Below are 27,412 nucleotides of genomic sequence, written 5' to 3'. Positions count from 1 at the left end.
AAAGCACAAACCAAGCATGAAGACAAAAGAATTGTCTGTAGACCTCTGAGACAGGATTGATTTTTAATTTGTAATTACCAGTGTTGAGGAAAGTAACTTTTGAAAGTAATGCATTACAGTATTACTTTTTCCCCCCAAACTAGTTGCTTTACTTAGTTACTTTTTATAAAAAGTAATGTGTTATGTTACTTTTTCATATCTGCCCGAGGCTTGATCTCTTACAGAACTTGCAGGGTATTATTCTTCTTTTAAATTGAGGAGGTCTGCATTTAATTACACACTGTATAACCTACAACTTCATTTACCAGATTAACGAATATATGGCGGCTATACATGCAGTATATGTAGATTAATGAAAATTGAAAGCAATGTGTTTGGTACTTTTGAATTTTTGCCTTATTAATCCAGTAAAATCACTGTCCATTAAGACAATCCCTCTTTTCTTCCATGTGTTTAAAATAATGAGATAACTTCCATCACAGAAATGTAAGGCTCTGCCATCTTGGTTTCTGTCTGTTCCCGCGGGGAGCTCATTCTCTCATTGAGTGTGTGATTCAACATAACACAAATTTTAATTCAGCAAATTATTTTTTTAAAGCGAATTAATTAATCTATTTTTTACTAATTACTCTACTTTTTTAAGTAACTCAAATAGTATTACCTATTTTTTAAGCAATGTGTTAAACAAAAAAAATTTGATTCAAAGATGATTCCTTGGATTTACTAATTTCTTTTTTTTTAATGGTTGTAAACAATGTTTTTGGGCTTAATTTAAACAAACATAATAAGTTGAACATTACTAAATTTAATTAGTTTAAATTCAACAAATAAATTATTTGCAGCAATTTTTCTGACATAATTTTTTTCAGTGTATTTTACTCGTTACTTGGAAAAGTAATATTATTATATAACTCACGTTACACACAACACGCACAACAAGTTACAATTATACACTTAAAATGACCTTTGTTGCTTGGTAAAACCACTTATGAGTTGAAACAACACAATGATTATTTATTTGGGTTGGACAACTAAATTAGTTAATATTTAGTCCACTTACATTTGAAAAAACCCAAAGTTAACTTAATCAATTTGTGTTGGGACAACATGAAAGAATTGTGTGGAACCCAGCATTTTTTGTGTGTGTGTATTTCGCAATAACCCAAGCATTAAAGACTTACAAAAGCATTAAAAATATAATGTTGCTAACTCCAAACTTTTGGAGCAGCAGTGTAAATGTGGAGGTCTTCCTATACCATCAGTTACCTCAGCTGTCAGTTTCCTGTATATGTTTAAAGGGTGTTGTGGCATTACTGTGTTGTAGTTATCACCTTATCTGATGTTGTTTTTGTGTCGAATGGAGCTGTAAACTCATTTAACGGGGTGCTGCGTGTGACAGTGGTGTAAACTTCTCCTCTCAAACAGCACGTCGGTGTAAAGCACATTCCCTGTGGCCCGCATCAACGCCGCTGTTCCCAGACCATTTGTTCACAGATGCAGTCCTGCGTTCCTGTGCCATGAGAACCTCACCTTGAGAGTGAGAAGTGGCCAACCCTACACTGAAAATATGATTCACTGTATTTACTAAAATTTTCTTTAAAGGTAAGTGATCGCAAACAATTTAAAAGGCCTGAATTAAAACAAATAAGTTTACCATTACTTAATGTATTTGTTTGTTTAAATTCAGCCCATATAAATTGTTTGCAACCACTTAGCTTAAAAGAATTGTAAATACAATTTTTTCAGCGTATTCCTGTAAGCTGGCTTAAGTATTAAAGAATCTCTTACTGATAATAATAATAGGGCTCTGTTGTTATTTAGTGGTGTTAAATGTAACAGCTTTGGTTGCTAGGATTTTACCATTACAAATATCGTAGGTAAATTACCTTATTTTGCAGTAAATTACTTTATTTCTTTAACTTATTGTCATTAACCAATGTTTTGAAGTACTAATATCTATCCAACATCACAAACAACTTTTCATCATGTGAACCGAAAGAAAGCATGTCATGGTTAGTCACCGCATAATAAACTAACTTTTAACAAGGTTAGGAATTTTACAGTATTTTCAAAATCACAGACATTTTTTTAAGTGCAAGTACAGTCTAAAAAATGATAGGGTGTTATAACCAAAAGTATTTAATCAAAAGTGTCCCTATTTAAAGAGACAATTAAACCAAAATTTTACATTTACTTACTCTTTTCTCTCCCTTAAGTTATTGTTCCAAATCTTTATGAGTTTCTGTTTTCTCTCGAACACAAAAGAAGATATTTTGAAGAATGTTATTAACCAGAAATTATTGATTTCCATTGTAAGAAAAACAAAGTTTTCAACATTTTTTCAAATTATCTTCTATTTTCAACAGAAAAAGAAACTTGAACAGGACTGTGCCAAGCAAAGGGTGAGTAAATAATGACAGATTTTTATTTATATTTTTTTTGGTAAACTATCCCCTTAATTAAAAAAAAAAAAAAAAAAATATATATATATATATATATATATATATATATATATATATATATATATATATATATATATATATATATATATATATATATATATAAATAAACACACAATTTTTTTTATATTTAATCTTACATCCATCAACAGCCGAATGGAAAAAAAAAAACCCACACACGTTTTGGCTCGAAGGTGTTCTTTAATGTGCTAAAAAAATTAAATCCCCCTACCTGCTTTTTTAATTCATTATACTCATGTCATCATTCATTAAGCATTGTTCACTATCTATTAACACACGTACAGTATGTAATACATTTAAATGTTGAACAATTGCCATGAGTGCACTGTATAAACCATCACCTGCATCAATGCATTAAAAAGTAAATTACATTAGTAAAGTAAATTACATTAGTAAAGTAAATACATTACAGTAAATAAGCCTACAACATAAGATACAAAGGATCATATTTATCATAATATGTTTTAACAATTTAATAGTTGAAAACATAGGTAATTATTTAATCACTAACATCTGCTATCCAAATTCAATTTCAAAATATATAACAATGGGAAATACAATGATTAAAACCATGGAAAATACTCAGTAATAAATAATCATTGATTTTTACTCTACATATTCAATATCTTAAAAGAACATTAGAAGATTAGATGTCCATTTGATAAAAAAAGAGATTTATATATATATATATATATATATATATATATATATATATATATATATATATATATATATATATATATATATATATATATATATATCTTTTATATATATAAATATATATATATAATGGCAGTAAGATTTTCCACAAACTCCACATAGAAATGCCAACTGGTCCAGCCGGGGCTCAAACCACCGACCTTCTTGCTGTAAGGCCATAGTGCTATCCACTGAGCCACCGTGCAACCAAAAGAAAATATAATTAATAATTATTATTATTTATTCATGCCACTGAGTCAACATTTTAAGTTTATACATTATATCCAACGTTCTGCTAGCTATAATAATTCTTTATCACGTCGTCTGCGTGATCTGAAAATTTGTTTTGAAGTTATGGATTCTAATTTTTTTAATGGTTCGTCCCAGCAGGTTAAACTATCTGCTAGAAATGAAGGTAAAAAAGCTCACTCGACACCCTTTCAAAAGATACAATTACAGGACCTTTGGATAGAAACAACTCAATTTTGGGGGGTGTAATTTTACTGAACATTTATAATTATTTTAAATATGTGGTTCACGAAAATCTGCTTAGTTTAAAATCAAGATTTTGTCACTTTTTTTGGGAACGTCTGTACACTGTAAAAATGCAAGGTTGCACACATTTCATTCATGTTGGTCCAACACAAATCCATCAGGGCAAAGTAACTAATTCGAGTAGATTGAACATAAAATAGGGCAGAAGGTGGCGCAGTCGGTAGCACAATCGCTGGTTCGAGCCCCGGCTGGGTCTGTTGGCGTTTCTGTGTGGAGTTTGCACGTTCTCCCTGTGTTTGCGAGGGTTTCCTCCGGGTGCTCCAGTTTCCCCCACAGTCCAAAGACATGTGCTATAGGTGATTTAAATAAACTAAATTGTCCGAGTGTGTGCAAGAGTGTGTGGGTGTTTCCCAGTGTTGGGTTGCAGCTGGAAGGGCCTCTGCTGCATAAAACATGTGCTGGATAAGTTGACGGTTTTTTCCGCTGTGTCAACACCTGATTAATAAAGGGATTAAGCCAAATGAATGAATGAATGAACATAAAACAATTAGGTCTTCCAAAACCATTTCCAGTTGTTTTGTTTCAGCTCATTATAAATAGTTAGAACAAGCAGCAGAAGTCATTTTGAACTCTATTTTATTCTTCATATCATTCAGAATGTAAAGTAAATTGTACAAATAAAAGTATTGTTAAGCCCCTCTCTCTTTCTCCCTCTCTCTCTGGTTTAAGTTTCCATTAGGGACTCGACGAGACCCTCAGCATCAGACCCCATTCAGTCTATTGTTAATGGAGAGCGTCTACAATCAAAGTGTGGAGTGTTTGGGTCAGAAGCCTCAGCGATTGTGGCCTACCCCAGGGCAGAAGTGCGGCCCCCAGGGACACAGGCTCACCAAGCTCCTTTACGCCGCGCAGCTACCAGCTTCAGCCTGGGGACTCGAGTGCTTCAAAGAGCTAATGAGCAACTCCAGAAATGTTTGCTTGATTGAGTGTGTGGTTCACTTGAAGGCTAGCTTTCTTCTAGTATCGATCCGCAGGTGAGGTCTTCTTTTGCACGAAAAATAAATACATAAACACAAGCAATATTTTTGTTGTCATCAAATATTGTGTTTATCAGGTTAAAAAAAGACCTCTAGGTTATTAGCATTGAAATAATATACAATTGACTGCAAAAATGATTTAATAAATGATAATTATTTATTATTTTATCAACAATTTCGCTTTATTTTGTTTCATTAATTTTTTAACTATTTTTCAGATCAATATTATTAACCCCCTTAAACACTTAATTTTGATTGTCTACAGAACAAACCACTGTTATACAATGATTAGCCTAATTACCATAAATTTAACCTATAGTATGCCTTTGATTGTTACTTTAGGCTGAATACTAGTATCCTGAAAAATGTCTAGTAAAATATTTTGTACTGTCATCATGGCAAAGATAAAATAAATCAATTATTAGAAATGAATTATTAAAACTATTATGTTCAGAAATGTGCTGAAAAAAATCTCTGTCAAGCAACTTTTCTGGCTTATTTGATGGCATTTATATTCTCTATGGTAATATTCTTAGTCTAATTAAACCCACAGGCCAATTAAAAACAGATCCAAAGTTATTCATGACTCATATTGTACATATGGGCGTGCCCAAGATTGGTCCTAAATTGTTGTCCCTCCCCATGATACTCATCACCAAACACCTCATCTTAAACTATTACATTGTAGTCATACATTTCACTCTTCCCTTAATGCTCATTGATTATTGAAGTTTAGCTGTTAAATATTAGTACCACGTCATATCATTAATCATTATTTATATACCAATATAGTAGTATTATGACTACTATTCTTTTTTTTTTTTTTTTAACTGTGTGTTTTTTCCCAGAGATGGGTTGCAGCTAGAAGGGCATCCGCTGTGTAAAAACTTGCTGGATAAGTTGGCGGTTCATTCCGCTGTGGCGACCCCGGATTAATAAAGGGACTAAGCCGACAAGAAAATTAATGAATGAATGTCTGTGTGTTCCCCCCTAATACCCAGTAAAAAAAATCTTGCTGCACCTAATTTATTCTTGTTGTCCCAACACAAATCGATTAAGATAACTTAATTGTTTTTACAAAATTAAGTGGATTGAAAATAAAACTATTTATTTGTTACCAAAAAACTAAAGAATTGTGTTGATTCAGCTCATGTTAAATAAATAGCTTGAACAAGTAACAAAAATATTTTAGAGAGTAATAAAGGGACCAAGCTGAAGCAAAATAAATGAATGTTTGTGTAGTGACCTTAAAAGGATAGTTCACCCAAAAATTAATAAATGATCTGAAAATTACTATGGAAGTCAGTGGGTGTCAGCTGCCGGGATTCTTCTAAACATTTTTCAATGTGTTCAACAGATAAAAGAAACTCAAATAGGTTTGAGTGAAGGCTGAGTATGATGGGAGTCTTTTCATTTTTAGGGTAAACTATCTTTTTAAAATCATTTTAGAGACAACTAAAATCAGAAAATCAGAAATCAGAAAGAGCTTTATTGCAGGTATGTTCGCACATTCGAGGAATTTGTTTTCGTGACAGAGCTTCTACAGTGCAACAGAATTACAAAGACAGGGCAAAATACAGATAATATATATTTAAAAAAGCAGTAAGTAGTGAATGCAAATATACAAACAGACAAGTGTATGTAACTATGACTTGTGAGTCTGCAATTTATCTTAATATCCTAATAGTTTAGTTGATTTATTTGTGGAGGGGGCATTCTTATCTAGAGAGCAATTGATAAATTAACTTGGTTTTCTATTAAAAACATTTCAGTAGACAGACACATTAAATAATAAAATATAATGATATGATGAAAATATTATTACCACAAATATTGATGATACATCTTGTACTCATGGGTGTCTCCAATTTCAATACAGTAAAATTGTCTGTACATAAAAGTGTCTGTCCTTTTAATAATCATCCATCCACATGGTTTAACAAACTGAATTTGTAGTTGTAAACTTTAAACTTTCCATTTAATCAAATGCGTTGTTAGTTAAATGTATTTACTACTTTGCCAGATAGACTAGCTAAATAAATAAACAGACAAGAAGTATGGATGGATTTTTGAAAGGTAAAGAGACATTTTGCTTCAATGCTATCAATCAACATGTATGAGTGTAAAACTGTAGTAGCAAAATAAATAGGGTACATGCACAGATAATGTTTCTTCCCATATCGAAAAACTTCCAGTGAATGGTCATTGTAATTTTCTTCAATATTTTATGGTTCCTGTTACAGGATTGATGTTGTAATATAATTAAAATATAATCAGTTAAATTGACTTCAGCATTAATTTAGTTGTTGAAGCGTAAACCAAGATGAAAAGCTGTTTACATGCACGCGCATGTCAGGATCTGTAGACGAGGACAGAAATGCTATTGAAAATACTTGAGTAAAAAAAAAAGTTTATATTTATAGACATAGCGCATGAAATATAATTTAATGCAGTGCTTCTTGTACAATCTGAGATCCTGTTTTTATTGAATATCAGTCAGGCAATAGAGTTTGTTGATTTAAAAAGAAAAACAGACCTTATATGCGCCAACTTTCTTACTGCATACACGGGAAGCGTTCAATCCAGGTTACTGCAAAATTAAAAGTCCTTCTGCATACTTCTGCTTATACCCTATTTTCAAACAATTTTAACAAACAGTTTTAGTAAAATGCTTGATTAGGAGGTCCACACATGCTTACCAATATAACATATTATGGTTCAAAGCTACGAAGACATAAACCAACAGACTCATTTGACATTATTTAAATCAACCCAACTCTGAAAAAGAAAAAAGAAGTCTTACTCTCCAAATCTTGCAATAAATAATTTCTTAAAATTTCATTCCTTGTCCTGACGTAACTCCAACTACACTCAAACAATGTTTTTGCTGCACATTTAAACTACTTAGTTAAAACGAGCTGAATCTAAACAATTGTTGAGATTGTTTCAGGACAACTTAATTGTCTCCTGTTCAGTCAATTTAAATTTGTTAAAAAAATGATAAAATATGGTAATTTAATCAATTTGTGTTGGGACAACGTGAATGAATTTTGTGGCACCTAGCATTTTTTACAGTGCACTGTAAAACCTGATAAGGAAAGTTAAATAAAGCTGTTTAAGGAAAGGATTGTGGCACACCATTTAAATTTTGAAACAAAGTGGTTTGAGTACTGTAAACTATATGACTATGAGTTAAAAATATGAATCTATTTGAGTACTGTGAACTTACTCCATTTATGTTTGAGTAATGAGGTATTTAATTAACTCATTACCTTCAACCGAGTTCAAAACTCTTTTCAAATGAGTAGAAATAACTTTCAGTAAATTTTGAGTTAACTACACTCATTTCATTTGATAAAGATTACTGTTCTGTTACGGTTCTACAGTGTATAGCTACTCAAATGGTTTGGTATTGCTTCTAGTTTTAGAGTTAACACAAAAAATATAACTAATTAATTCATGACTCATTTGTTTTGAGTTTTGCTTAATATAGTCATTCGTGTGTTACGATAACTCTTTTTCATTGAGTCAAAATTGTAAACATTATAAGTTAAACTAACTTTATTCATTTAGTTGTTTTGACTGTTCACAGTGTGTAATAAGACATTCAGTTTTGGAAATACTACTTATTACACTCAAACATTTATTTTCCTTACTTGTTGTTTTTCCATGCTACTTATTTAAAATGAACTGAAACAACACAGTTCTTGAGATTGTTTAAGGACAACGTGATTGTTTCATGTTCAATCAACTTAAATTGTAAAAAAGAATTAAGTTAACTTAATTTGTGGTGGTTAATTGCGCTGTGGTGGCGACCCCTGAAAAATAAAGGGAATAAGCTGAAGGAAAATGAATGAATGACTAATCAATTTGTGTTGGGACAACGTGAATGAATTGTGTGTAACATTTTCTTACAGTCTATTAGACATTCAGTCTTGGAAACTTATTACACTCATTTTTTCCCTTGTTTGTTCAAATTTAAAACGAGCTAAATCAACACAGTTCTTGAAATTGTTTTGGGACACCTTAATTGTCTCATGTTCAATCAACTTAAATTTGTATTAAACAATTGTATACAACAACATTGTATTAATTCAACAATTAAGTCACCTTAATCGATTGGAGTTGGGACAACTTGAATGAACTGTGTGGAACCCTCCCTTTTTTAGAGTGTATGGTTGTTTTTAGGTCACTGGATCAATAGTTTTTACAGTTCGTACTCATTTGAAATTAGTGGTCTTGAGCAGTACATCAAAAAAATAATAATAAAGAAAGAAAGAAAAGAATAAGAAAAAAAAACACAAATGCAAGAAAGCAGATGTGATGAAGTACACGACGTACACTGCATGGCCCGGCCCTCAAGGATGGTCTTAATATTAGGACACCCTCTCGGCGTGCACAGACAGAGCTCATTAGTGTGTGCTGGTATACTCTGAGCCCAGGCCTGGCTCTCCCTGTGTCCTTGCACGAATATATATGGGTCTTCACACGTCCTCCGCAAAAGCACTCTTTCGCCGCCACCCTCCCCTTTTTTTCCCTCTTCTCTCTTTCTCTCAAAGGTGCTGATCAATTCACAGCCTCCTCCTGAGGTGTGAGACTCATCCCTGCACTTTGTGATTGGCTCAGGCGCCACAACCTCCACGGTTCACTCCCGTACTCTTTCTCCCCCTCTCGCTATCTCTCGGTGAGGGCAACTCTTTTCACCTCTGGGCTCTGCCAGCCTGTGGCCAGGCTTCGGTCAAATGAAATCACACTAATCAAACTCTCCCCCCCCTTCTCTCTTCTCCTTCTCTCTCTCTCTCCCACTTTCTCCTCCTCTCTCGTGGCTCTGAGCCCATTAGCACACCTGAAATAATAACTCAAGTGACAAATGTTTTGGCACTTATAGCTGATAGACCAAGAGAAAGGGTGGGAGAGAGAGAGAGAGCACACTCAGAGACTCAGACTGAGGATTTTCCAATCCCAACTGTGTCAAAAGGGAAAGCTGACAAATTCAGAAATCATCATACAGTATGTGAAATTTCATAAGCTTCATGTTAGTAATCATGTTTTAAAAATGACAGTACAATATTTGTGTGTTGATTTAAAATTTATTCTCATATTCTGACATTTGCAGTGATAGTGGCATTGATAACATTTGAACAACACCCTTACATATTCAGTAGGCCAGATGCATACATGTAACAACACACTGATTTCTCTGAAGTGCTTTTCTTTATGCTTCACTGATAAGCTGCTATTGCAAGCTGTAAAAAAAACGGGAATCCCTATAGTAAATTCAACTAATCTATTTTTTGAAAGTTTAATGTAAGATAGTAAATTGTGAAGATAGTAATTTGTAAAGTGATGTTGACTCTTCTCGTCTTCAGTGGTTCATTTTTTGTTCATTTTAACGGAGACATGACTTTTAATCATATTCATTTTGATTTATTTACATCTAGCACGGTTTATATTATTATTATTATAAATATTTTTTTCTTTTAATTAATTGTCTTATTTGAGTTTCTTTCACTTGTTCCTAATTGTTTTTTTGTCAGTAACAGGATAATCAAAAGTACGCAGAAAACATTAATAAGTTAATTTAAGTTACTTGATTTTTACTAGCCTAATTAATTCAGTAAAAACTGGACAAATGAGACATTTTCTGACGATCGGTCTTCAGTGTTGTTAATCACAAAAATTATTACACATATACTAAATGAAAAAGCTATGTAAAGTCTCATCTCGTGCTTCATTGATAAACAGTTCAGCGCGTTTTACGTACTTGAGGAATATATATTTAAGACAAATAAGCGTACAGGTTACCATATATTAACCATTGACGGATTTATCAATGAGCCGTCATCAAAATATTACTTTGTCAAATAGTTTGAAATGCAAATTCCGTTACTTAAACTTTCATAATTGATTATCATAATTAACAAACTAATAATTGGAGCTTTTATTTAGAAGCGGCGCAGTATGTTTTGAATGCAATTCGCCTGTTTCTTTTATGACAGAAACGTCTCTCATTAAGTAACAAAGGAAAATAATTCTTTATGTTTCCAGTAGAAGGCGCACATGATCAAGCATACAGGTCACTGCAAGCCTTTGCATATGACAAAATATGCAATATTTTTCTTTTAGATCTCGTGTATTAGTGTACACTAATGCAGATTCAGTTGTCCTGCAGTGTATTTCTTAAGGAAAGTATGTTGAAATCAAAACAATGTCAAGCTAAATAAAATAACAAAATAGTGCACTTTCAGAAAAGCACAATGCGAAATTATATAAAAAACACAGACTTATAAAATATATATGTAAATATTCAATCTAAATATGACTATAAATAAGCGTAAAATAAACAATCTTAACTGTCAACACAGCGCATTATTTGGTTTATTTAAAATGCTTCAACAACAACAACCAAAAGTTAAGAGCCCAAATACTCCAACTTTAACTACACCTGTAATATATGTAATTTGGCATTTTTAAATCTTCTCACAAGTTGTAGCCTACTTAAAATATCTGGACGCAGAACACGTTCACGTAGCCTCGAATAGGCCTATTTATGAACTATTAAAAGTTTTCTTTTATGCGAGAGTTTTGTAATCACGGTACATTTATAAAGCTGTCGAGGTGATGAATTTAATTTCCCCGCAATAGTAAATACTGTTTATCTCGTGTTATTTTAATTGTAGTAATTGTTGAAAAACGTCTCTGCTGCACTTGGATTGGAAAACGCAAGTAAAGTCAAATAAATAAATAGCTTACCGATTAGGAGATTTTGTATATTCACACACTGCGCATTTTGCAAACACTTGAAACACACTAAGAGCATTATAACCAGGCAGTGGCAAGATCAAGAAAAAAGTTATAGCCTGCTGTTTTATCCCAGCGCGTCTTACCCATTCCCGATAGTCTTGTAAGTTTCAGGCAGTTGTCAGTAGTGGAGAAGGCAGGGTTCACTGCTGACTGGCCCCTGGTCGCGGATTGCTGCGGGGGGATATAAAGGATGACCTCCGTTTGACTTCTGAACCACAGCGGCATGTTGCTTTCAATAGCGACTTAGAGAGAGAAAGATTCAAATGAATAACAAATATTGAGGCAGAATGGGAACATTCTTGCATTAAACATCTAGATGGCATCACGCGTTCTTGTTTTTTTTAGATTAAAGCTAAATTTTGTGTCTGGTAGATGAAACTGCCGAATTGTCGGGATGACACTAATACAAAAAATATATATTGTATATGGTACTTCATACTCTAACTTATATGTACAACATACTAGCTGTTCCTAGCTATATAATTTGGTGTATTTATATCTAAATATTAAATTAATTTGCTCAAATTAAGCCAAATTCAAACACTTTGAAATAAACTCAACCTCTTTGCGTAAAGTTGTACAATTTTTCTCAGTGATGCATATGCTCCATCTTTTTCAGTTTATAATGCATCAGTCGCACTCAGTTCAATTCACTCGGTTAAATTTCGGACTTGTTTTTAGACTTTCTTTTTGATTTTACGTTCAATGATTCACATCTCTTTCTTAGCCCAAATTATCCTAAATGATGGCATTAACTCGGTGATGCGTGGTGCAATCTGCTGACCCTCACTAAAAGGCAACCTAAACAGTGAAAGTCCATGCCCTCATTGTGCTCTATAGCGTCCTTTTATAGATGCTAATTGAAGGAACTTAATTACTTTATAATGCTATTCTGGTTCTGTGACAGCAGTTAAGCGTTTGGGTAAGCACAGCTTTCATGTCATCCCGTTTGCTTCTCACATAATTGAGACAAACGCAAAACTATTGTTAAGACTACAAACATCAATAAAACAAATAAGTTTACTCAATGTACATCCAATTCATTATATGTTGTTACGTACATAATTAGGTGAAATTGTTAGACATATTTAATGAACAGTAATTAAGATAAACTAAAACTATATATTTGTTTGGAGACGTTCTTAAGATAAACAGTGCAACTACTTACCGACAAACGCGTGCGTGTTTATCTGTGGTTCTAGTCGTATATCTGTAATATATCTGTTGCATGAATCCTTCTTTCATTTGTGTTTAAGTCCACATCAGATCCGTCGCCCGCGCAGCGCGCACCCTTGGTTTGCCGAGCGCTTTGGGGATTTGATAGTAATTTCATGCCTGTAAATGTGCGCGCCGGATCCTGTCGCTGCTCTTCTGCGGGAAACGGGGGTCGTGTGATGCTCACGGCAGCTGATAAGACACTGTTGCTCGCATTAATCGCTTCTGATCGATGACAGATGCTCCTCTGACAAACTTCATACACCTTGTCACCGGGTCAGTTGTATTGGCCACAATGGAGCGCTTCAGACTACATCAATCAGTTTTTGTTTAAAGCCTCTTATAGCATTTTATGGAAGATGTAATATTCATAAAACAACCATCTCGATTTATTTAGGGGCTTGTACTTTAAATGTAACTCAGCACAAGTGACCTCTCCAAAATGTTAACGTAAAAGGTCGTACACACTAGCATTAAAATGCATGGTAAAAGTTGTATCCACTAGTTTAATTATAAATATTGATAGAGAGGCACAAACTAAACATTGCAAATTGCACATGTATATACACAAATAAGAATATTAAAACAAACATTTACTTTTATATCTTGAAAAAAATAATTGTGTCAGTGGCTACAATGTGTGTTAGATAGAGAATGACTGTGCTAGAGAGTGAGCATTAGAATAGACAAAACAGAATATGGAGACTACATTTTCCCTCCAGATTACAATATTTTCATTCCACCCTTTCTTCATTTATGGAAGCATATCAACCGATAAATTAATGATTGATCATTCTTTGCACCAATAGATGGCTTGATTCACTGTAACACACTTTCATTGGACACTGCACCAAACTCCTAAGATCCTACAGTAAGTGGATGAGCCCATTCACAAATGGCGGGGGTGTTTCGGCTGAGAGCGCGGCACATCACCGCTGAAGTACAGCGTATGCTGTTCCCGAGTAATGATGTTTGCGTGAAATGTGAAGTATATAGACATGTTGTGAAAACAATATTTCGTGTTATTAGTGCAGAACATCCCATTTGCAAGGGCTTTCGCGTAAAAGTACACACATAACGTATGGGGAAACTTAATTACGCACCTTAAAAAGGGTATCCAAGTTTCTCTACTATTGTAAATAGTTTAGCGTTCTCCATTTCGGATACCCATATCAGAGCTTATAATAAACATAAGCGATGTTGAGAATGGGTCCACGCTCCCTTTGTTATCATTATGTTTTTATGTAATGATTTATAAAGGTTAGACTACTATTGTATGCATTGGCGTGCATTACGCACGCATTGCTATCCAAGGGAAACAACCAAAAGCACAACGCGGTCTCTGCGTGTTATTCCTCGGTTCGTGCTGAATCGTGGAAGTGGTCTGCGCTTTTCTGCGTCCCACACATTTCACCCCCCTGCTTTAGCAGGAACTTGATGTAGCCCATCGCATTGTGCAAGACGCGACCTGTTATGGCCACCACTACTTCCGGGTTTCAGCAGTCTGGTCCAGATTCAGCTGCTGAGCCGCGTTCAACACACACTCATTGTACACAAACGGGGAAAGGCAGCTCGCAGCATCGATCGTGGCTCCTTTAAGAAAAACTAAGCCAGAATTATCAGCCCACCTCCTCTTGATCTCATTTAGAAGCTATTGCATAAAAAATCAACTCAGGAGCCGAGAGTGATCAAAGAAACGAGAGAGAGCTTCATTTTTGTGCATTTGAGTAGTATTCTCGTTAGGGGTGCTAACCAGTGGAAGCGCGCGGAGGATCATCATTCATTCAGCACTTTGACAAGCTCGCGTTTGATTGATTGACAGCCGGAGTGGCAAAAAGCCATGAGATGCGTTAGTTTTGTCTGAGGGGCTATTTTCATACAGCTTTGGAAAAGAAGATTTTGCTCGATCCTTGTCGCTGTCCAGGGGAAAGAACGCGAAGGGGACCTATCGCTGAACGCGTCTGGCTGAACTTGCGGTGAAGGACTGGCTTCACATCGCTCGCTCGAAACAGGCATTTGGATTTTTTGGGCAAAACATATCCCACATTTGGAATTTGCGTGTTTATTTCCCATTCACCCTGGCCTCATAGGGGATATATTTTTGACTAAAGGAAGACGAGGGAGTGTGGAGGGCGATGGCGCAGAGGGTACGTATCCCGAAAAGTTTCTTCGACTCCGTATTGTTGAATGCAGTTGGAAATACTGAAACGTGGCCGATGACAGCCTCGCAGTCAAACTTTCTCTTCCTTTGACTTCTAGTTTTCACATTCAACTTTACATCGCTCACTTTCATGCACCCCTTTGTGTATAGTGTTTTGTGTGTGTGTGTATGTGTGTGTGTGTGTGTGTGTGTGTATGTCAATTTAGGGGGAAAATGATACTCTCTAATTAAGTTTGACAGGGAGCATTCCTAATTTTATAAACTATTGCCAGTTTTTACAGTACGCGTTTATTTAATCTTTTCATAAAGCAGAAACATTTAAAATAAAAATTAAACTAGCTGTTTGAACAAGTCAGCTCTATTAATAAAAGTTATTATAATGCTTGTTATGATAACATACTATGCAGGAATATTAATAGGACGCAAAATTTATTTAGCCGTATTATTTTTCAATTTTGTGTAATAACAATACTTTCAAACAGCATTAGAGTGAAACTCTTGTGCGCTTCGACTTGTAAAGTTGACATTTACTAGTTGGCGACTTCTTTGCATTTGTAATCAAAAGTAAACAATCACAAAGTAGATTTCATCGCAACCCTCCGACCTTTTGCTTTTGATGGTAAAACTATAACAGCACCCTGCTGTCCTGCTAACACCTCTGTATATTTAGAAGGCAGATGTAATGTTTTCATCATCAGACTTTCTAAACAGTGTAATAAAACTTAAAATAACGACCATGATTAAGTATTAAAGTGTCACTGATACATTATTCGAAATAAATTAATCAAATATTTCATTTAAAAGCCACGGATGAACAATGTAAATTTGAATTTAATTAAACTAATTCTAAAAGTAGCCTGCTACGTGTGATTATATTTTAAAATGCGTAAAATAAGTATAGTTTGACAACAATATAATCAACAATAAATTACACAGTTATTACATGCTTACTACATTACCTATAACTTAAGTTTGAACTGTGGAAATAAAAATGAAAATAATAGGGACACAACTATGTTGTGCTACTCGTCATGTTTTGTGATGATCACAATAAAGCATTATTCCATATGCCGGACACTGTTTTCTAAATCTCCCTGTTTCAGTCTAATTTAAAAAAATAACATGCTAGTTTTTTGTTGCAATAAATAGCATGTTTGCACGTAGTGTTACAACCACAAAACACCGCTTACATATTTAGTTAACACCAAAACAAAGTGTTTTCATTTCGCAAAAGTCGTAGTTTTTTTCCCTGGGAACATCTAAAGTAGACCCAGTTTATATTTTCTTTCAGTGTATATTTTATGCATTCTGTAAGTGGAAAAAAAAAGTGACAACCTGGGAATATTGCCATTCGTGTGTGTGCAGTACGAAGATATACCCCACTATGGGATGGACGGAGTAGGAATCCCGAGCACGATGTACGGGGACCCGCACGCCGCCAGATCCATGCAGGCTGTTCACCTGAATCACGGGCCCCAGCTCCACTCCCACCAGTACCCGCACACAGCCCACACCAACGCCATGCCGCCCAGCATGGGCTCATCCGTCAATGACGCTCTAAAAAGAGATAAAGACTCCATTTACGGGTACGTGTAGATAGCCAAGACATATATTTTATGATGAAGTTTGCCAATAACACATTATTGGACTCGTAATAGTTTGTGAAAACTCGAGGCGCCATTACTGTTTAATCTAAGTTTTTGTTTTGTTTTAAATATTTTTTGTTCTTCTTGTTTAGATTAGTTAATCATTTAAAATGTTTGCTTTGTCCGTTTTGTCTCTATATGTTGATAAATAGGTTGTATATATTTTTTGTTGTTGATGATTTTCAAAATTCAAGCTATTTAGTAGTTTACTACTATAATATTTTGTTTGCTAAGTATTGTATTTTTTATAAAACATCGTTTCTCATGAAACATCCATATGTGTGTTACATTTACAACTTTTTAACAACACTTAACACCTAGTTATTTGAGACATAAAAAACACATTTAGACAGCTAAGTGATTCTTAAGAAAATTAAAATGAACACTGAACTACAAGGACTATTTTACAAATGCTCGAATTAAAAATGTATAAATATATCTGGATGTGCGGTGTAACTCCAAATGCGCATAACATACAAAAGCTGCTGCACACAGCGCTGTGTATAAACGCTGTTGCCGTTGAAAACAGCGATTATACGCAGTAACAAGCTATAGAACTTCCTCTCATTCATTATGGATTAGATGCGTCCCTTAACATTTACACGAGATCTAGGTCCACTATTTGAACCATGGTTAAATTGCACGCTTGGCCTAGACTCAACTTGAGCATTTTAGGTGCTCTGACCTTGTAGTCCGCAGTTCATATTGACCGCTGTCTTTGATAATACGTTTAGGAATTCAAGTTGCAAGTGATTTGATACAGTGTACGCACAAGTAACAAGCTTGTTATAATTAATGTCACAACTAAATTATCAACACGAGCATATACGTGTAAACAAGCAATTGCTATCAACGTGGCGCAAGGGTACGCAAGTGTTTTTTTTTTTTTTTGTTTACTGACATAAATCATATTTAGTTTATGAAATCTTAACTTTTCAATTACAAATCAGATTGCAGTAAAGGTTTCAGAACTGACCCCTTTTACAATTAGAATGAGTTGTGAAGTGTTATTAAAAGTTATGTTAATCCAGAGTTTCCCTCAAACTGACCTCTATACTCTTTTATTCCAGGCACCCCTTGTTCCCTCTTCTAGCACTGATTTTTGAGAAATGTGAATTAGCCACTTGCACACCTAGAGAACCCGGTGTTGCTGGGGGCGATGTGTGTTCATCAGAGTCTTTCAATGAGGATATAGCAGTGTTTGCAAAACAGGTCAGAAACTGATTTATTCCGCAAAAAGTTTTTGCACATTTTTACTGTTGCGTTTACATACTCTTTGTAACTGGAAATCTTTATAGCCTACATGTGTTAAAAAAACAATGTTTGAGCAACGCATTTAAATAGATTTTGTGTTTTTTTTAAGAACTATTTTTTTTTCTCACAATTTTTAATTATTTACATGCATATCGTCTCAGATTCGAGCAGAAAAGCCGCTATTTTCGTCAAATCCTGAGCTGGATAATTTGGTGAGTGTATTATTATATTTACAATTATTAGCATTGCTATTATTTTGCCTGTTAAAGTTCCAATCTAAAACTTATTTTAATTATTTAAATATCCAAAAAGTTTTCTTTACACAAAATAGTTTGATTATTTTTGTTTTTGACATGGGCTGAATTTTTAATTCAGAATATTTTTAAACATCGACGGGGACAGGTCCCTCTCACGTCCCTCTTATTAACACGTGAGATAGAGTGATCATTTATTCATAAACTAAAAATAATCTTGATTAATTGCATTGCATTGTATAAAAAGTGATATCAAGGCATTAATGACTTTAAAATTTATAGATCGATTAGTTGTGAAACAATGAAATTGAATTATGAATTTGTCATGTTCCTGTTTTTTTCGTCAGAATTAAAGTAAACTTTTTTTTTTCTCTGTTTGTTAATTTTCCCCAGATGATTCAAGCCATTCAAGTTTTACGGTTTCATCTTTTGGAGCTCGAAAAGGTAAAAATTTACCCCAACTGGCCGGTCCTCTTTTCAAACCTATGGGCCTCATCTGCATAAATGTATTTTTCCTAGTCTGTTGTAATTAGTGTCAAAATCAATCATGCTGCCTATTTCTCCTCGTGTTTAATTACAATACAACCTGCTACCACGGCCACAGATATTTCATAGCAGTAATTTCCATGTTTCTTTGCTTGTTGTGCTATGTAACACTGTAGTGAGGTTTTCCTTCCTGTTTTACTTTTAATTAATTATTATAATTCAGACTATTTTAAACGACGTCGAAAATCACATTGCCGAATAAAGTCGACCACGCTGATGGCACGTTTTGTGCGCTTATCTGTTATCAGCAGTACACTTTGGAGGAATTTTATCAACACCTGTTTCCACGACTAGAGTGGGCCTATCAAGTGATTTATCACCAAACCATATAGCATTACAGTACTAAATACACATCATAACTACTGGCTCCAAGTCTCTAGATATTTGCATGAGCATCTAGGGTTATTTGTGCTGAGATAACATGGCAAAGCGATAGTACGATCATTCGGCCATAAATGAAAAATTCTCCCGTCGCCACCGAATGTCATATTATTCCATTGTAAATAGGTGGTAATGAAATAACTCCACGAAATTAAACAGTTTACCTTAAATGTCAGTCAAGCAGGTCATCTCTCTAATGGCCACAACCCCGGGAGCAGATGAATTTAACACGGGTGTTGAATACGGTGCAGCCCGTGAGTCGTCTTGTCAGTGTCAATTTTCTGCGATATCTTTATTTTGAAAGGGGGTAAAGTTATTTCACATTCTGGATGCGTCTGATAGATATCAGAGAAGGCCACTGGGAGAGGTTTTCCATGTCAATAAGAGTTCTGGATGCACTTGTCAAGTCGCTGTGATGACCCTTTGTGATTTCCCCCCCTCTTTTCCCGCTTTCCTTTGTATCTATAGGTACATGAACTTTGTGACAATTTTTGTCATCGGTACATCAGCTGTTTGAAGGGGAAGATGCCCATCGACTTGGTTATAGACGACAGAGAAGGAGGATCAAAATCAGACAGTGAAGAAATTACGAGATCATCGGGGCCCCTTGATCAGGTACGTGGTGGAGTCCATTTCTTTTCTGGCCATTCAGACCGTCTTTTGGGTCACTTTCTCTGCCTCGCCGTCATTTGCATACGATTAAGGCTTTTAAATTCCATCGGATTGAAAAATTTGGAATAATGTGGCCCATTATTGCTTCATTACGGTTTGATCCCGGAACTGACCCGAGGAGATTAGCTCGTGAAAGCATTGCCATAAACTTGACCTGTTTCTTGTCGATTTTAATTTAGTCCTTTCCCTCGTCTTTTCTCTCGCCTGCCTTTTTTTTATCAAAGCAAATGGTTTGACAATCTATGGCATATATATGTTACTATTGCGAAGCAAATTGACTCAAATCTTTAGGAGACATTTAGAGATTTGGTGCTTTGGTGTTCTGCTGTTGTTCATGCTTCATTAGTTGCCTTGTCAGTGTTTTTCCTCAGACGAGAGCGCGCGTTGCTCAGTGCTTTGAATAGCATAGGCAGTGCGCGTTCGTGTTTGAGTACTACTGTGCAGTACAGTATTCTCTCTTTCCCCCCCTCTCTCTCTGTGCATGTGAGTGTGTGTAGGAAAATGTATGGAATTCTGTGCCTTTTTTGCTGCTTTTTTCTGTACGATAGCTACTGGTAGAATCTTTAACTTGGTTTGACTATACTTTTAGATTAACGTTTGTACATTCATTGATTTTATTAAACGTTGATAAAATTGCTTTAAAAATTATATACATCTTTTTAATTACCAATATGAGTCGTGGGAGGCACATTTGTAACAAAAAAAAAATTAAGAGGTCATATTAAGCGGATTAGTAGATTCACCAGCATAAAAAGTAATGAAGCGATTAGGCTAAATAATTTAAATCCGTCATCTTCCATATGGCTGAGTGATCGAATCAAGCATTGACCAGTTGTAGCTTTCCAATGAGTGCGTCGGCCACCAGCTCTTATTATGAGAGAGAAAAAAATTCTGTTTCATTCATTAGCAAACAGGGACTCCAATAAAACGACCTTAGGTTGCTTTAGTCTTTTCAATCTCGGCTGTATTAATGATTATGCTAATGAGCAGATCTGTACAGATAGCCTAATGCATCTGATTCAAAGGCAGGGTTAAACAGCGTAATGTCAGCTGTGTTTATAACTCTTTTAACAAAACTCTATTGGAGATAGCACTTGTCAAATAAATGAATTCTTGAGCAGGGATGAATTTAAGCGATAGAAATAAATTAGGCTTATATGAAGACCCCTGGGTATGCAGGTATATAACTTGATAAGAGCAATTTATGTTTTGCTCGAGGGCGCGAATTCAGATCTTTAATTGACTTTAGGATGAAGACATGTCCTATTTTATTTCTTGATGACGTCTAATGCCTAAATAATAGGGCTAGGAATTAAGTGTTTACGTGTTCATGGAAGTCCGATTCCCTGGTGTAGGTTGACCAACTTTTCTAAAGTTTGCAAATATGAGAAATCTGTTTATGTTTTGTTACGCATCGAATATTAATGCCGCTGGTTAGGATTGTACTTGTTTAAAATTAAATAATCAGTAAAGAGGGCTTTAAAACTTAAATACATTTATAGGCTACTTAAAAAAAGGTTTAGGATAACTAGATGCGTGGATGATTACTGATCAGTTTATGGTTAACAATGTTAAAAGTAACTTCACCGAGCATTTGAGGTCCCATAGTATGTATTTTACATATATTTTATTATATAATTTATGGTGGTTACAGTCCCGAGCTTGCTAGGCGGTGACATCCCTAACGAATTTGCGTCGCTCATGCATTATCTCGTTCCATATGTATTTTTAATATATGCCCTCGGGCATAAAGTTGAATTGGACTGGAAAAAAAAATCTCCATTGTGCAAATTCTCAACAATGTTAACAAGAGGGAGAGAGGCGGTTCATTTATTCAAAGGCCAATTTATTCCAGCAGGAATACTGCAGCATAAGAAAATCAGAAATATACATAGAATTTATTAAACTCTGTGGTCCAGCGTTGTTCTGTTTTCGGCCTCCGCGCACCGAAGCATCGTATCAATAATGTCTCAACTCCAGCTTAGCATTGTTTTGCAAGTATCGAGTGAAGAAAAAGAGGGGCAGAGCTCAGGGGTGAAAAAGTCAGTCTCTCTCTCTCTCTCTCTCTCTCTGTCTCTCTCTCTCTCTCTCTCTCTCTCTCTCTCTCTCTCTCTCTCTCTCTCTCTCTCTTGCCCCCCCCCCCACACACACACACACACACACACACACACACTGGTGAATGCGGCCCAGCCAGTTTGGTTCACGTTGTTTTTTTCCCTCAAACTGCGCAGATAAACGCGGCCATACGAGCCTTAGGTGCCATAACAGGGGAGAGACTAGTTAGAACTAACTATTTAACCCCTTCCCTGCGGTCCTCACCCTGAAAATACAGTTAAGAAATTTTAAGGATTGAATAGCCTAAATAATGCCACCATCATTAACGATTTTGTTTGTTGTTACTGTCTAATGCAATTGAACTTAAGCTTTGTGCATACATATATATATATATATATATATATATATATATATATATATATATATATATATATATATATATATATATATACACACAATGATTCTGCAGTGAAGTGTGTGTGTGTGTGTGTGTGTGTGTGTGTGTGTGTGTGTGTGTGTATGTGTGTGTGTGTGCCTTAGAGTTATACCAAACTATGTTTTCTGTCTTTTCACATTCATTATTTTGTATAATTGGTTCTAGACTAACACTTTTGAAGATCATTGATTATTATATTAACACAACAGGTCCTCTACCATGCAGTTAACTTATAATGACTTATAACAGTAATTAATTTGTGCCTGAATTAAGATAGTATAAGTACTAAATTAAATAAAAGAAAAAAAAGTTATTTAATTGTTTTAATGTTGTTGTTTTTTTCATTTTAGGTAAAATCTAAAAGTGCTTAGTGTAATGTTTTGATTTTAATGACACCATTTTGACAGTAAATGCCTGTTACTAAATCAATGAGATTATACATTCTTAAATTAAATACAGTTTTTTAGGAAATAATGCAAGGTTGTGTTTCTCTGATATTAATCATTTTATTCATTCATTCATAATAAAAAAAACAGAAGTATTAAAATCATGGCATGACCTTTTTAAAATACTGAAAAATAATTACAAACAACAATAGCAAAGTTTAAACCAGTCGTAATGCAAATGAGAATGATTTAGGTTCTTTTCTTGTCTTCACTTTTTTCTTTTCTTGTCTTGTGTTATACATAGTTGGGTGAAATCATGGCTGATCGATTTTAATGCAAACATTTACCAAGGAATAGATTTAGTGCAGTCCGAGTAATCACTTTATCTTTTGTTTCGGCATGTTTATTACCTCCTTGTGCCTCAGTGCAAAGTAGGCTAATTTGTTTTCCGATTGGCCGGCTCATGGTAACTTGTTTATGACGTATTTGCTCCGTGCTGACGCTCACTGAAGGCAAAGTAAAGAGTCTGAATACATTTCCATGGGCTGCAGCGTTTGCACAGTTGTCTTTAATTGCAGAGAGGCACTGCCATTTGCTAATGAACTCAACGCCATGAAATCCTCTGCAGTGCTTAAGACTTCAGTACTTGAGGGCTCTTTAGATTATTCCATGCGGCCTGAAGAGGGGTTGAAATAATTGAAATGCTGAATAGTTTCTCTGTTTGCAGTTTCCTTTCTGTTTTGTTCAGGGCCAATTTAAAAACTAAGGGTGTTATTACTGAGCGAGCTCTGTGTTATTGGTGTAATGCATATAGAGGCCACCCAGAAGTTTTTCTGCTTAATTTGTGGTGCAAAATATAAATTTGTACTATGGAGGGTGTATAGGACAGTTTTGACGAGTTGGATAAATAATGCGACTTCTTCCCTGTCATGAGAGATTCTTTCGGTTGTTAAGTCCACACTGCTGAATGTATCACTTGTGCTCAAACAAACAGCTTTTTGCACTTTTGGATTAGAACCGAGCACACTGATTCAGTTTTTATTCATTTAGTAATTCTATGTTTTATATAAAAATTTGATTATCTGCTGTTTTTAATAGTACTCTAGTTTGGCGATGTTAAAATTATTAGTCACACTTTGCAATGAGGTTTCATTAGTTAATGTCTTTACTAACACGAAGTTACTATGAACAATACTTGTACAGCATTTATTAATTATAGTTCAACATTTACTAATGCATTATTAACATCCAAATTCTTGCTTTTTAACATTAGTTAATGCACCTTCTGTTAACATGAACTAACAATGAACAAGTCTTATTTTTATCAACTGCCCCACTAAGAAAGAAATATTTGGATTGCATTTCATTACTCCTAATGTTGCTAGTTAACACACTCAATGCATTTTTTTCAACAAAACCCACAATTTTAAAAAATATCTACCAAATGTTAGATATGTCATTTCACGGTATAAGTATCTGAATTAATACATATACTATGACAAATCAGAAAATATGAAGTGAAAAACCAAATTATTTAAATAAATATTTAAAATAAACATTTTTGAATACTAAAACTTTAAAAGTATGCCATAAAATGTTTTAGATTCTCATTTAACATGTTTTCTTTTTTTAATAGTTTTTTTTATTTTTTATTTTTTTAATAAAACCAAAATTAAATGTATTAGTGCAACAGGTTTTGGCATCGGATGATAACCATTTTCAAGGTATACCATTGTTTGGAAAAGTCAGGGTTTTAAAACCACCAAAATTTTCTGCTATACTTTTCTATAGTATAAGTAAGTCTTTGCCATTTTAAATTGTAAAGAAATCTGTGTTTTGAAACTAATGAAGACAGCATAATTCAATGATTTATTTGAATTATTTAGCCTGACATGTTTACTGCTCCAAAATATTTTGAATGTATAAAATATATTGGGTTCAAAGGGGAAAAAAGCTTTAGTTTTTTACGGAGACATTTAAAAAGAACATATTTTAGTGCACTATCACAATATTGTGAAACCGTCATGCTTTTATCCAAGGTTATCATACCGTCAGAATCTTATACCAACCCATGCCTAAACAGGATTATGTTTGTTTGATTTATTTATTTATTTTTTGTAAACCAACAATGCTGTGTAGTGTAAAACATTATTTAAAATAGTCCTTCTTTTACAGACATTATTTAAAACAGTCAAAATCTGGTCAACTTTTTGGTAAAGCATACAGTTAAAGGGTAACATGAACAAATACTCTAAAATAAGTATTGTTCATTGTTTGTTTATGTAAGTAAATGCATTAACCTTATTGTAAAGTGTTACCAAATTATTTCTGTGCTATAATAACAGCCTTTGTTAAAGTAGCGAGAAGGTGAGATCTCTCATTCTTTATCCGAACAAATGCTGGCCGCTGTCAACGATTCAACAAGTGTTATAAAGAGCAAACATGTGACTATTTTAGGCTTTGAAGAAGTGGCACGGGAATATCAAATTGTGGTTTCTCCGATTAGTTAAATTGAAAACAGGCTTTATGCGTCAAGTTAACTGCTCTTTTTAAAGTGCTTTGAGTTCATGAGATTCGTTTGAAAAAAAGAAACATTATTATTTATATATTATTCATACACTGTAAAACCCATAAGTGAACCTTATCAAATGAAATGAGTGTAGTTAACTCAAAATTTACTGAAAGTTAATTTTACTTATTTTTACTTATAGTTTCAAACTTAGTGTTGAAGGCAATGAGTTAATTAAATACCTTATTACTACAACTTACAAGGAGTAAGTTCACAGTACTCATATAAATATTTTTTTTAAACTCAAATAGTTTGTTGCAATCAGTTTCCTCAAATGGTTTGAGTTGCCTTAACTTATTGAGTTTTACTGTACTTAGTCTGTTTGAGTTCTCTTCATTTATTGGATTTTACTGTGCTCAAATTGCTTATTTTACTCAAATGGATTAAGCTCACAGTAGTTAGTTTCAAACTTATTGTTGAAGGCAATGAGTTAATTAAATACCTCTAACTACAACTTAAATGGAGTAAGTTCACAGTACTCATATAAATTAGTTTTTGAACTTGAATTGTTTGTTGCAATCGGTTTCCTCGAATGGTTTGAGTTACCTTAACTTTTTGGGTTTTACAGTGTAAAGATTAATCATTGTGTCATGCTAAGTGTAACTTTCAGTCCAAATTCTATTCTTTATGCTTGCTCTAATACTTTTGCAATTATAAAATTTTTGTTCTCTTCATTAAACACTTTTTTTTCTATCGAAGACAACTGTCAGCTTTGTATTTTTTAGAAATTAAGCTTGAGGATCTTCAAAGTTTTTTTTTAGGCAGCGATGTGAAAGCCAGTGTAATTAAAGGAGATGTGTGATTATCCTACAGTGCCATTAAGGGTGACTCGACTGGTTTTAAACAAGATCTCACCCACAGGCCATTTTAAGAGATTTCGCTTTCTCTGTGGAGCAAAACCAAGCAGATTTTTTTTCTTCGCCAGCAATTATTCCCCCCTCCCCAATTTTGCTCCATTTTGCTTTGCAAGATTTGTTAAAGGAGGTGTTTGGGGGATTGGACTGTTCTAGCGCTCACCCTCCTTTTTTTTGTTTCTGTGCATGCCATTACCACATCCATTCATTTGAGAAGAGCTAATGTTTTTTTTTTTTTTTTTTTTGCACCAACAGCCACGTGGTCTGTTATCAACATTGAAGATCTTTGCCTTATCAACAAGCTTGGGTAAACAAATAAACAAGTGTCCTGAACAGATTTAGTTTTTGGTTGCAATCCACTGGGCAAAGTTCATGTGTGAATCTTGTGCTTCCAAAGTATTTCCCAGCAGAGCTTGAGTATTTTAGTGAGCTTGTTCAAGTGTCCTTGCTAATCTTGTTTGATGAGGCATATAAAAACTCTCTCTCTCTCTCTCTCTTCCTCTCTCTCTCTCTCTCAGTCCGTTTTGTTGTGCTATCTAGATGAAGCCGGAACCAAAAATAGTACAATGTGACACTGGTGGGTCTGTGTAAAAAAGAGAAAGAAAGTGAGAGAGAAAGAGAGAGAGCAGTCACCGTGGCATGAAATTGTAAACATATACTGTTTATGAGTTTTCTTACCCCTGTGAAGTCTACAGTAACCTGAAACATTTCTCTTTATTATTATAAATGAATTGGAAGCCCAATATTCTTTGCATGAGTGCGTGTATAATGTGCGGAGAAAGAGAGCTTCCATCTAAGACCCAACACAATGAAAATGCAATGAATTGGAATGCCTCACCGATCATAGCAGAATCAGAATTTCCAGCAAGGAAAATCTTTTCATGGCGAATTAAGTGGTGAAGGAAGAAAATGGTAATGAAAAAAAAAAAAGCAAAGGCACAGATGACAAACGCTGCTCCCTGGGCTACACACTGCAGATTTAAGAACTTTAGCTAAAGCTATGCAGAATAGAATGTGGAAAATTGAATTTACTAAACAATTAAGCATTGAATTAATCTACATCCTGCACTGGAGAGGGAGAGAGAGAGAGAGGAGGACAAGAGGAGGGAGAGAGAAAAGAAGCAAGGGAAGGGAAAACATGTGGAGGGGGAGGGGACAAAGCCCAAAAAAAAGGCTGAATAAATCCTAGCTAGCTCATTAGAGGGACAGTGAATATATCAAGTGTGTTGTTGTGTGCTGCAGGACAGCATTCTCTCCGCCACGGCACTCATCTCTCCCGTAACCATCTGCATCCACACCGCCTCCACCCGCTGTTCATTTTGGCCCACGTATTTACTCCTTTGCATGCGCCTGCATGTGTGCTTTCCTCCTGGTGTCTGCTCTATGGTGGACTTTTTTTTACTATTATTATTGTTATTAATTAGCTGTTAGATCTGTTGTGGATGAGATTGTCGGGGCAGTTATAAAT

The 27,412-nt window shown here is 34.6% G+C and overlaps 1 protein-coding gene and 2 long non-coding RNA genes across 5 annotated transcripts in view; 2 read left to right on the top strand and 1 right to left on the bottom strand.

Moving 5' to 3' along the window:
• The window catches only part of LOC141377110 (uncharacterized), a 149,795-nt gene extending 143,189 nt beyond the window's left edge, over positions 1-6,606 (top strand). The window contains exon 5 of the long non-coding RNA XR_012389117.1: positions 4,404-6,606. This is a non-coding gene — a long non-coding RNA (uncharacterized lncRNA). The remainder of the gene's footprint in view (positions 1-4,403) is intronic.
• A 7,625-nt stretch (positions 6,607-14,231) lies between these two features.
• The window catches only part of meis1b (Meis homeobox 1 b), a 605,459-nt gene continuing 592,278 nt past the window's right edge, over positions 14,232-27,412 (top strand). For all 3 annotated transcript variants that reach the window (XR_012388410.1, XM_073919203.1, NM_131893.2), the window contains exons 1-6: positions 14,232-14,877; positions 16,257-16,477; positions 17,608-17,749; positions 17,953-18,003; positions 18,439-18,489; positions 19,441-19,587. Coding sequence is in view for 2 of the 3 variants with exons in the window: in XM_073919203.1 (XP_073775304.1) it covers positions 14,866-14,877; positions 16,257-16,477; positions 17,608-17,749; positions 17,953-18,003; positions 18,439-18,489; positions 19,441-19,587 (624 nt within the window). In the remaining variant the exon portion in view is untranslated. The remainder of the gene's footprint in view (positions 14,878-16,256; positions 16,478-17,607; positions 17,750-17,952; positions 18,004-18,438; positions 18,490-19,440; positions 19,588-27,412) is intronic.
• Positions 24,181-27,412, bottom strand: part of LOC141377105 (uncharacterized) — a 71,326-nt gene continuing 68,094 nt past the window's right edge. The window contains exon 3 of the long non-coding RNA XR_012389112.1: positions 24,181-26,527. This is a non-coding gene — a long non-coding RNA (uncharacterized lncRNA). The remainder of the gene's footprint in view (positions 26,528-27,412) is intronic.

The sequence above is a fragment of the Danio rerio genome, chromosome 13 (genome assembly GCF_049306965.1).
Source record: "Danio rerio strain Tuebingen ecotype United States chromosome 13, GRCz12tu, whole genome shotgun sequence".
Lineage (NCBI taxonomy): Eukaryota > Metazoa > Chordata > Actinopteri > Cypriniformes > Danionidae > Danio > Danio rerio.
The sequence above is the reverse complement of the archived record's forward strand: the minus strand, read 5'-3'. Positions and strand labels throughout refer to the sequence as shown.